General features: G+C 41.2%; 1 protein-coding gene across 1 annotated transcript; it reads left to right on the top strand.

The window, feature by feature from the left end:
• Positions 1–5238: 5238 nt before the first annotated feature.
• On the top strand, positions 5239–6082 carry LOC117517234 (claudin-4-like). Its single transcript, XM_034178177.1, has one exon. The coding sequence runs from the start codon at positions 5306–5308 to the stop codon at positions 5936–5938; it is 633 nt and encodes a 210-aa protein (XP_034034068.1). The 5' UTR covers positions 5239–5305; the 3' UTR covers positions 5939–6082.
• Positions 6083–12407: the final 6325 nt, after the last annotated feature.

Genomic DNA, 12407 nt, shown 5'->3' with positions numbered 1-12407 from the left:
GTCTGTCTTAGGCCCCCTGCTTTTCTCCCTTTATATAGCACCCCTTGGGCACATAATGCGGCATTTTGGGATTACCTTTCACTGCTTTGTAGATGATACTCAGTTATATATGCCGATAACTGCTGGTAATCTCGTTCACATAAAATCCTTAGAAGATTGCCTTGCATCAGTGAGAAGTTGGATATCTAGAAACGTCCTACTTTTAATCTCTGAAAAGACTGAAATGCTGGTTCTTGGTCCAGTGAGACATCTGCATCAATTTGACCAGTTAACACTCAGCCTAGGCTCGTGTGTCATACATCACACTGACAAAGTGATGAACCCTGGGGTAATTTTTGATCCTTCGTTGTTCTTTGGTCTCCATATTAGAAATATTACTAGGACTGCTTTCTTCCACCTGCGAAATATAGCGAAGATTCGTCCCATCCTGTCTATGGCTGATGCTGAGACCCTGATCCATGCATTTATCTCTTCTAGATTGGACTACTGCAATGTTCTATTTTCTGGTTTACCACAGTCTAGCATTAGGGGTCTCCAATTGGTTCAGAATGCTGCAGCCAGACTTTTGACACGAAGCAGAAAGTTTGACCACATTACACCCATTTTGGCGTCTCTTCACTGGCTTCCTGTCCCAGTGAGATCAGATTTTAAGGTTCTGCTACTAACCTATAAAATTATTCATGGACTGGCACCTCCCTACCTAGCTGACCTAATTAAACCTTATGTACCTGCCCGGGCTTTACATTCTGTTTTTTCTCTGTTTTTTCTCCGTTAGTTACCCCCTGGCAGATCCCGAGCAGCCGGGAAAGCAGGCTGACTGGGTGACTGTGAGGAGGAAGCGTAGCCCTAAACAGAAGCCCCGTGTACACCGCCAACCCGTTCACATTTCTAACCGTTTTTCCCCACTCGATGACACACCCGCCGAGGATCAAACTCTGGTTATTGGCGACTCTGTTTTGCGAAATGTGAAGTTAGCGACACCAGCAACCATAGTCAATTGTCTTCCGGGGGCCAGAGCAGGCGACATTGAAGGAAATTTGAAACTGCTGGCTAAGGCTAAGCGTAAATTTGGTAAGATTGTAATTCACGTCGGCAGTAATGACACCCGGTTACGCCAATTGGAGGTCACTAAAATTAACATTAAATCGGTGTGTAACTTTGCAAAAACAATGTCGGACTCTGTAGTTTTCTCTGGGCCCCTCCCCAATCAGACCGGGAGTGACATGTTTAGCCGCATGTTCTCCTTGAATTGCTGGCTGTCTGAGTGGTGTCCAAAAAATGAGGTGGGCTTCATAGATAATTGGCAAAGCTTCTGGGGAAAACCTGGTCTTGTTAGGAGAGACGGCATCCATCCCACTTTGGATGGAGCAGCTCTCATTTCTAGAAATCTGGCCAATTTTCTTAAATCCTCCAAACCGTGACTATCCAGGGTTGGGACCAGGAAGCAGAGTTGTAGTCTTACACACCTCTCTGCAGCTTCTCTCCCCCTGCCATCCCCTCATTACCCCATCCCCGTAGAGACGGTGCCTGCTCCCAGACTACCAATAACCAGCAAAATCTATTTAAGCATAAAAATTCAAAAGAAAAAATAATATAGCACCTTCAACTGCACCACAGACTAAAACAGTTAAATGTGGTCTATTAAACATTAGGTCTCTCTCTTCTAAGTCCCTGTTGGTAAATGATATAATAATTGATCAACATATTGATTTATTCTGCCTTACAGAAACCTGGTTACAGCAGGATGAATATGTTAGTTTAAATGAGTCAACACCCCCGAGTCACACTAACTGTCAGAATGCTCGTAGCACGGGCCGGAGCGGAGGATTAGCAGCAATCTTCCATTCCAGCTTATTAATTAATCAAAACCCAGACAGAGCTTTAATTCATTTGAAAGCTTGACTCTTAGTCTTGTCCATCCAAATTGGAAGTCCCAAAAACCAGTTTTATTTGTTATTATCTATCGTCCACCTGGTCGTTACTGAGTTTCTCTGTGAATTTTCAGACCTTTTGTCTGAGTTAGTGCTTAGCTCAGATAAGATAATTATAGTGGGCGATTTTAACATCCACACAGATGCTGAGAATGACAGCCTCAACACTGCATTTAATCTATTATTAGACTCTATTGGCTTTGCTCAAAAAGTAAATGAGTCCACCCACCACTTTAATCATATCTTAGATCTTGTTCTGACTTATGGTATGGAAATAGAAGACTTAACAGTATTCCCTGAAAACTCCCTTCTGTCTGATCATTTCTTAATAACATTTACATTTACTCTGATGGACTACCCAGCAGTGGGGAATAAGTTTCATTACACTAGAAGTCTTTCAGAAAGCGCTGTAACTAGGTTTAAGGATATGATTCCTTCTTTATGTTCTCTAATGCCATATACCAACACAGTGCAGAGTAGCTACCTAAACTCTGTAAGTGAGATAGAGTATCTCGTCAATAGTTTTACATCCTCATTGAAGACAACTTTGGATGCTGTAGCTCCTCTAAAAAAGAGAGCTTTAAATCAGAAGTGCCTGACTCCGTGGTATAACTCACAAACTCGTAGCTTAAAGCAGATAACCCATAAGTTGGAGAGGAAATGGCATCTCACTAATTTAGAAGATCTTCACTTAGCCTGGAAAAAGAGTCTGTTGCTCTATAAAAAAGCCCTCCGTAAAGCTAGGACATCTTTCTACTCATCACTAATTGAAGAAAATAAGAACAACCCCAGGTTTCTTTTCAGCACTGTAGCCAGGCTGACAAAGAGTCAGAGCTCTATTGAGCTGAGTATTCCATTAACTTTAACTAGTAATGACTTCATGACTTTCTTTGCTAACAAAATTTTAACTGTTAGAGAAAAAATTACTCATAACCATCCCAAAGACGTATCGTTATCTTTGGCTGCTTTCAGTGATGCCGGTATTTGGTTAGACTCTTTCTCTCCGATTGTTCTGTCTGAGTTATTTTCATTAGTTACTTCATCCAAACCATCAACATGTTTATTAGACCCCATTCCTACCAGGCTGCTCAAGGAAGCCCTACCATTATTTAATGCTTCGATCTTAAATATGATCAATCTATCTTTGTTACTTGTAGTTCCTAGGGTTTGTAAGAGTAGAATGGGAGGCAGAGCCTTCAGCTTTCAGGCTCCTCTCCTGTGGAACCAGCTCCCAATTCAGATCAGGGAGACAGACACCCTCTCTACTTTTAAGATTAGGCTTAAAACTTTCCTTTTTGCTAAAGCTTATAGTTAGGGCTGGATCAGGTGACCCTGAACCATCCCTTAGTTATGCTGCTATAGACGTAGACTGCTGGGGGGTTCCCATGATGCACTGTTTCTTTCTCTTTTTGCTCTGTATGCACCACTCTGCATTTAATCATTAGTGATCGATCTCTGCTCCCCTCCACAGCATGTCTTTTTCCTGGTTCTCTCCCTCAGCCCCAACCAGTCCCAGCAGAAGACTGCCCCTCCCTGAGCCTGGTTCTGCTGGAGGTTTCTTCCTGTTAAAGGGAGTTTTTCCTTCCCACTGTAGCCAAGTGCTTGCTCACAGGGGGTCGTTTTGACCGTTGGGGTTTTACATAATTATTGTATGGCCTTGCCTTACAATATAAAGCGCCTTGGGGCAACTGTTTGTTGTGATTTGGCGCTATATAAAAAAATTGATTGATTGATTGATTGTTTAAGGTGCAGCTCCATCCAGAGATGGGAGTTGTGTTTGTGTTGGCGATCCTCCTGTCCTGTGCACTAACAGCAATTTTGTATATTCGTCCGTGAATTGTTCTGTGAATTATTTCTGTAATTTATGTTTGTAGCATGGCCCGAGCAGAGGGTCACCCCTTTGAGTCTGGTCTGCTTGAGGTTTCTTCCTCAGAGGGAGTTGCTGTTGCTCTGGGGGTTGGTAAGGTTAGACCTTACCTGTGTGAAGCACCTTGAGGCAACTCTGTTGTGATTTGGCACTATATAAAGGAAATAAATTGAATTGAATTATGTTCAAGTGTTAAATGAAATAGTAAGGAAAATGCGAATGTTATGTTATTGTGTCAAATGAAAATTAAATGAAAATGGTTATGCTGATTCTTTAATAAAAGATTTTCATTAAAAAATTGTCTCAATTCTGTAAATTATTGAATAGCCTAAACTGCCCGCTGTTTCTCATCATTTGGGGTGACCACCTGTCATGCGGGGTAACCAACAATTGGCAATTCTGTACTAAATTCAAAATTTAATGTCTATCAGTCTTGGTTCAAATATTAATCATTGGTATAGCATGCATAAGTGGATACTATCTGTACACATTTTAAATCAGTTTTATGAATTCTAGAGTAAAAAATATATCTAACGGCTTTATGACCGGGAGACACTGCCCTTACAGATAAAATTTATTTTAAAATGTTTACAAAAAATGAAAGGACACGACTCTATCTTTCTTAAACAGTTAATTTAATTACTGATACATATTAAAATATAAGTTATGTTAAGTAAATATATTAATTTTGAGATCAATTATGGTTGCCCCAAATGACTTTTTTAAGGTTGTTGCCCTATTAATTTAAGTTTAAAAACACTAAAATATCTTTGTTTGAAGTTTTCACACACATGCATGTATACACTACATTCCAAATGTTTGGAAAATGACCAAATATATCTTTATTTTAAGTATTTTAAAAATGGGCCACTCAAAGGCCTTATACGTGTTTGACCCCAAAACAAGGACAATATACTTTACTCAGCCTCTGAATATTTCAGACCTGCTCCTAAGTTGCAATTACTATTTGCCCTCACCACGTTAGGAGATTAAATTATTTGTTATATAAACTGCACCAGAATGCAGGAATTTTATGTATGGGCCGTTTTCCATTGCTAATATGTTTTTTGTTTTGTTTTTTTTATCATTTTGACAATGAATGCAGCTTTTACAAGCAATGTTTTCACTCTGAAATCATGGGAAATTGTATTTCTGGACAACTAGATTTTAAAAATTTTAAAAATGTGCTAAGCACCCCTTAAAACTGGAAGTCTAAAATCGCCTCTGATTCTGAAACATTTAGAAAACAGTTCACAAACCACAGTGTTCACATTTTTTTTTATTCAAGAATTAGGTGGCACATGAGTGGGGCCATGTGCAGGAGAAAAACACTTCTAAACCTACAGGCAGTGTGATGATTGTTTGTGTCTGTGCACTTGAGCCAAAGCCCACCCAGTGGATGGGGCTGCTCCGGGTATAAAAGCCTCACTGCAGCAGGATGACTTTTAGTTGTATCTCACTGCAAGCAAACCCAGAAACTGCAACAGAAGAAAACCAGTGCACAGTGATGGCATCTCTCGGGCTGCAGATTTTGGGAGTGGGGCTGGCAGTACTTGGATGGATTGGAAACATAATAATCTGCATGCTGCCCATGTGGAAAGTGTCCGCTTTTATTGGGAACAACATCGTGGTGGCGCAGGCCATATGGGAAGGTCTCTGGATGACCTGTGTGGTGCAGAGCACGGGACAGATGCAGTGCAAGGTCTACGATTCCCTGCTGGCTTTGCCTCCAGATCTCCAGGCTGCTCGAGCCATGATCGTCATCTCCATCCTGCTCTCGCTGTTTGGCCTCTTGCTCTCGGTGGTTGGAGGAAAATGCACCACCTGCATTGGTGACAAAGCAGCAAAAGCCCGAGTGACCATCTCTGCAGGCGTGTTCTTCGTCCTGAGTGGGGCGCTGTGCTTGGTGACAGTGTCTCTGCCTGCAAACACCATCATAAAGGACTTCTACAACCCCATGGTTCCTGATGCACAAAGGAGAGAGCTCGGTGCATGCTTGTATGTGGGCTGGGGTGCATCAGGATTGTTGCTGATTGGCGGGGCTCTTCTCTGCTGTCAGTGTCCGCCACGTCCAGACCGCTATAATGGAGCAAAGTACACATCACCTAAATCCACAACTCCAGGGAAGGAATATGTCTGATCTGCTGCACCACAGCAGCATTTTGAGGGATTCTACAAACCTGAGTTTTAAACCATGAGAGTTACATTGTGACTAATTTCTTTTGACTAACTGTGTTAGAGTTACTCATACTGAAGATATGACTTTAAACAAATTCAGTTCATAGTTGGTACGGGTTAGTAAGGTTAGACCTTACTTGTGTGAAGCGCCTTGAGGCAACTCTGTTGTGATTTGGTGCTATATAAATGAAAATAAATTGAAATTGAAAATAGTTTGTGTTATTATTTTGACATTTTAATATTATGGCTCAGGCTCACCTGATGTTTCACCACAGACAAAGTATTTTGTTGCACAGTGAAGTGTGATTTCATACTTTGTTTTTCATTCAGACAATAAACAATTTTTTGCAATACCGTTTTTAATGTCTGATATACGAGGTCTGTTAGAAAAGTAACGGACCTTTTTATTTTTTTCAAAAACTATATGGATTTGATTCATATGTTTTTACGTCAGCCAAGCTTGAACCTTCGTGCGCATGCGTGAGTTTTTCCACGCCTGTCGGTTGCATCATTCTCCTGTGGGCAGGCTTTGAATGAGCACTGCTCCACCCCTCTCGTCGTCGTTTCATTGCAAGGAAATGGCGGAATGATTTGGGCTTTTTTTCCATCAGAATTTTTTCAGAAACTGTTAGAGACAGGCAGCTGAAAACCATTCAAAAAATTTATCTGGCTTTCGGTGAAAATTTTACGGGCTTCACAGAGAATAAGGAGTGTTACTACAGCTTTAAGGATGGCCCACAAGGGCGCACGGCGCGCCGCGCTCCGAGCCGCCATCAAGAGGCAGAAACCACCACATCATTTCTAAACAGATGGCTGTGTGGACCGTCGTGTGCAATTTCTCTGGTTATCACAAGAGCTGGACATCAGCCATTTTCCGGCAGATTTCACTTTTAACAAGAGATTTTGTCATGGAAAGCCGCGCGGAGGCTTCACGCATCACGACCGATTCGCTGATGAAGCGAGACAAAGGAACACCAATGTTTTGGAGTGTTAGAGGACAAGTTGGGACATGCCCAGCTCTCCACAATTTCTCTTATACTCACTCGACTGGTAAGCACTGAAAGCCGAGTTAGGCATGTGAAGCCCGTAAAATTTTCACCGAAAGCCAGATAAATTTTTCGAATGGTTTCCAGCTGCCTGTCTCTAACAGTTTCTGAAAAAATTTTGATGGAAAAAAAGCCCAAATCATTCCGCCATTTCCTCGCAATGAAACAACGAGAGGGGTGGAGCAGTGCTCACTCAAAGCCTGCCCACAGGCGAATGACGCAACCGACAGGTGTGGAAAAACTCACGCATGCGCATGAAGGTTCAAGCTTGGCTGACGTAAAAACATATGAATCAAATCCATATAGTTTTTGAAAAAAATCAAAAGGTACGATACTTTTCTAACAGACCTCGTAAAATCACAACAAAAAAGCTATATACAGTTATACGTGTATACAGATTTAGGGTCTGATTTACTTAAGGTTTGCGTGTGTTAAAACATGCAAAAACAACCTAACACTCACTAAAAATGTGCATGCTGACTTACTAACAGTGTGTACTGAGGATTTCATCTTTCAAATGTGCAAAATAGTGTGCACTGTTGATTTAGCGTGTTCGCTTCATGAATATGCATATTTGGGTTTTTCCACCCAAGTGCACAAAATTGTTGGAGGGAACATGCAAATAGGGGATGTTTGCATACGTAACATGATTCATCAAGGTGAAAAGCAAATCTGGGATCTTCACAAATCAGGCCCGTGGATTGTTGTGAAGCTGCAGCTCAGAGCACAGCCGATCTCATATATAACAGAGTTAAAAATAAAAAAGAATTGGTTGCTGGGAGACCACTTGGGAACATCCAATGCTGTGTGTCAGTGTGTTTCACCATGTAGAACTAGAGGGAGGGGGATGAGGGAGGTAAAGGATCTCTCTGATGACCACAATTAGTGGCAAGTGAAAACCAAGAAGGAAAAAAGTGTTGTGCAAAGGTTTTAGGCACATTTACTCGAGAAGTAAAGGCACATTTCAAGTAAAACTGCTAAACAGAGAGAGAAAGTTTCTTGAGACGATCCTTGGGTATCACTAGAGTGACTTTGTGTCAAACAAAAGATTACTTAGGGTGACTCAGATGAGGAGTAGCACGTGCATCGTGAGGGAACATCAGCAATGATGGTTTGGTCATGTGACACTGAGACAACAGTGGCTGTAGAAGCCAAGGAGATGTCCCCATTTCATCTGGTTGCCAAAGATAGATGGTTATAGTGGGGCAAAAAAGTAGTTAGTCAGTCCCTGATTGTGCAAGTTCTCCTACTTAGAAAGATGAGAGAGGTCTGTAATTTTCAACATAGGTACACTTCAACTGTGAGAGACAAAATGAGGAATCCAGGAAATCACATTGTAGGATTTTTAAATAATTTATTTGTAAATTATGGTGGAAACTAAGTATTTGGTTAATAACAAAAGTCCAACTCAATACTTTGTAACATAATCTTTGTTGGCAATGACAGAGGTCAAACGTTTCCTGTAAGTCTTCACCAGGTTTGGACACACTGTAGCTGGTATTTTGGCCCATTCCTCCATGCAGATCTCTAGAGCAGTGATGTTTTGGGGCTGTCGCTGGGCAACACGGACTTTCAACTCCCTCCACAAATTTTCTATGGGGTTGAGGTCTGGAGACTGGCTTGGCCACTCCAGGACCTTGAAATGCTTTTTACGGAGCCACTCCTTCGTTGCCTGAGTGGTGTGTTTGGGATCACTGTCATGTTGGAAGACCCAGCCACGTTGCATCTTCAATGCCCTCACTGATGGAAGGAGGTTTTGGCTTAAAATCTCACGATACATTGCTCCGTTCATTCTTCCCTTAACTCAGATCAGTACACAGATCAGTCGTCCTGTCCCCTTTGCAGAAAAACAGCCCCAAAGCATAATGTTTCCACCACCATGCTTCACAGTAGGTATGGTGTTCTTGGGATGCAACTCAGCATTCTTCTTCCTCCAAACATGACAAGTTGAGTTTTTACTAAAATGTTCTATTTTGGTTTCATCTGACCACATGATATTCTCCCAGTCCTCTTCTGGATCGTCCATGCTCTCTGGCAAACTTTAGACGGGCCTGGACACGTACTGTCTTAAGCAGGGGGACACGCCTGGCACTGCCGGACTTAAGTCCTTCTCTGCATAGTGTGTAGCCTTTGTTACTTTGGTCCCAGCTCTCTGCAGGTCATTCATCAGCTCCCTCCGTGTAGTTGTGGGATTTCTGTTCACCGTTCTCATGATCATTTTGACCCCACGGGATGACATCTTGCGTGGAGCCCCAGATTGAGGGAGATTATCGGTAGTCTTGTATGTCTTCCATTTTCTTACAATTACAGTTGATTTATTCATACCAACCTGCTTGACTATTGTAGATTCACTCTTCCCAGCCTGGTGCACATCTACAATGTTCTTCCTGGTGTCCTTCAACAGCTCTTTGGTCTTGGCCATGGTTGAGTTTGGAGTCTGACTGTTTGAGGCTGTGGATAGCTATCTTTTATACAGATGAGTTCAAACAGGTGCCATTAATCCAGGTAACAGGTAGAGGACAGAAGAGCTTCTTAAAGAAGAAGTTACAGGTCTGTGAGAGCCAGAAATCTTGCTTGTTTGTGGGAGACCAAATACTTATTTTCCACCATAATTTACAAATAAATTCTTTAAAAATCCTACAATGTGATTTTCTGGATTTTTTTTTCTCGTTTTGTCTCTCGTAGTTGAAGTGTACCTATGATGAAAATTATAGACCTCGCTCATCTTTCTAAGTAGGAGAACTTGCACAATCAAGGGCTGACTAAATGCTTTTATACCCCACTGTATTTTTGAGAACTGGATTGGTGATGGACTGGTTCTCTGCTTGGCGGTTACCATCCAGGCCCCAAGCCGGTTCCATAGTGTGGTGGTTGTGGCAACGCGTAACACTAGCATAGCCTGACCTGACTTTTAATGCTACAGCATAGAAAAATTTGTGATGTTGTCATTCATTTCTCAGGAATTTTACATGGGACATAATGAAAATATTCTGGTCCATTTTTTGGTGGGGGTGGGGGGGTATGTATGTATACCATTGTATCAGTGTGTCACTGTTGGCAACCATCTTAGTATTTTGTCACCTACCAGAAAGTACACTTGCAAAGAAAAAGGAATACCTTATTTTTCTTTGTTTTTTTTATTTGAAAATGGGGAATAAATGGATGAAAAAAAATCAGTTTTGTTGAAGTAAAACAAAAGTACTGTAATGGAATTACAGTCTGTGCTAAATCCCACCACCATCACACAAGCCCATCCATAAAAAGTTTCTCTATTTAGAATAATATTTTTACATTTCAAGAATATCAAACAACAATTTTACATCCGCCAAAGACATAATAAATCATCTGCATTTATTTATTTATTTATCTGTCTGTCCTGTTAGCAGGATTACATCAAAATTACTGCATGGATTTTGACGAAATTTCCTCCACAGATACATTTTATGCCATGGAAGACTCCAATAAATTTTCGAGGTGATCCGGATCCAGATTCTGGATCAAGATTTCCCTTTATATAGGCTTTGAAGGATTACAGCAAAACTACTTAACAAATACTCACCAAATTTGCACCACAGATAGTTTTTAGTGCATAGAAGACATAGAAGAAGAATTTTGGAGGTGATCCGGATCGGTGGATTGGTCAGAAATCTCTAATTGCTCTTGTTTTTTTTTAAAACCATTCCTTTGCACAGGACTGTTATTTCATGTGAATGTGGTGTCAAAATGTCAATGAACAAAAAGAAAAGCAAACGAGATCTTTGCACAGTAAAACACCCAGACAAGACTTCGGCAGATATGCTGTTGTCAGTGTGTAAATATTCATTCTTGGGACAAAGAAAAGGAATCCATGGCAACGTAAAGCCAAAGGCCCACAATGTGGGCACTCACATCTGTTTTATTCAAGACAGAAACTGTAACTCAGCACTTTATTGCAAAAGCAGTTGATTACAGCACCTCAAACATGTCAGCCAGATACAGTATGTTCTCACCATACACAAATAAAGCAACATTCATTTTTCAACATTTGATGACATTATTGTGATTTTAATGGTTTCACACTATTAATTTATAGGGGAGTCCCCCCTCCCATTTTTCCAAGCTGTGTCCCATCCAAAAAAAAAAAAATTCATTCATCACACCGTTTTTCACCTGATCATTTCTACACATATCAGAGTAACTGCTATCAAAAGTCTTTTTGTTTATTATATCACAATTTAACATGCAAAGATGTTAATGCAGTCCTTTTTTCATGCACAGTCATCATCGGAATATTGTGGAAAGATTAATCTTACTGTGCCGTACTCTTTAGGTTTCTTAATGACCAAATTAACTGAACTCAAATCTAGACTTTTTATCTATTGATTTGTAAAATTAATAATACACAAATACTTGCTGATTGTTCTATTATACTTTTCACCCTTTAAAAATGGGGGACTGCACTCACACACACACTCACACACACACAAAGACAGTGATGTGATGATGTGGAAAACTCAAAGACTGTCTGTCCTGCTACCTCATGTTGACTTTGGCTTTCAACTCTCAGGTGTTGTTGTTGATGCTAAAAGCTGCGTCGCTGTCCAGATACATACAGACGTTGGGGGGACGGTGGCTTAGTGGTTAGTACTGGTGCCTCACAGCAAGAGGGTCATGGGATCGCTTCCTGCTCTTTCTGTGTGGAGTTTGCATGTTCTCCCCGTGTCTGTCCGGGTTTCCTCCCACAGTCAAAAACATGCTTATTTACAGTCTGCTCCTTTCTCTGTCCCTGACCAAGGTAGAGTCTACATCTGGAGTTGGTCCCCGGGCGCCAGACTGTAGCTGCCCACTGGTCCGAGTGGTTGGATTGTGTCTAACTGTAATTAGGATGGGTTAAATGCAGACGACAAATTTCGTTGTATGTACAGTAACAATAAAGGCTCTATTCTATTGTACTTCTGCGCTCTCACAAAGTCTCTGTGGATGACACTAAAAAGTGAAGTGTAGCAGTCCCCAGAAGAAATATGAGAGATTTTCTGACGGGTGCAAAATTCTTTTACTGGCATCATTGAGCATCAGTACCAAACACCAAGCATCAAGTGGCACCGTGAAAACTAAAAGGAAAACAAAAATAAATGCAATTGGCACATAATATATACAAAACAACTTCAATAATTGGCCATATGCACATGCACTTGAACCACAAAGGTAAATTAATTCGACCAAAATATAATACATTTGCATGTTCGTGTACACCGCCAACCCGTTCACATTTCTAACCGTTTTTCCCCACTCGGCGACACACCCACCGAGGATCAACTCTGGTTATTGGCGACTCTGTTTTGAGAAATGTGAAGTTAGCGACACCAGCAACCATAGTCAATTGTCTTCCGGGGGCCAGAGCAGGCG

The sequence above is a fragment of the Thalassophryne amazonica genome, chromosome 9 (assembly GCF_902500255.1).
Source record: "Thalassophryne amazonica chromosome 9, fThaAma1.1, whole genome shotgun sequence".
NCBI classification, from domain to species: Eukaryota; Metazoa; Chordata; class Actinopteri; order Batrachoidiformes; family Batrachoididae; genus Thalassophryne; species Thalassophryne amazonica.
The sequence above is the reverse complement of the archived record's forward strand: the minus strand, read 5'-3'. Positions and strand labels throughout refer to the sequence as shown.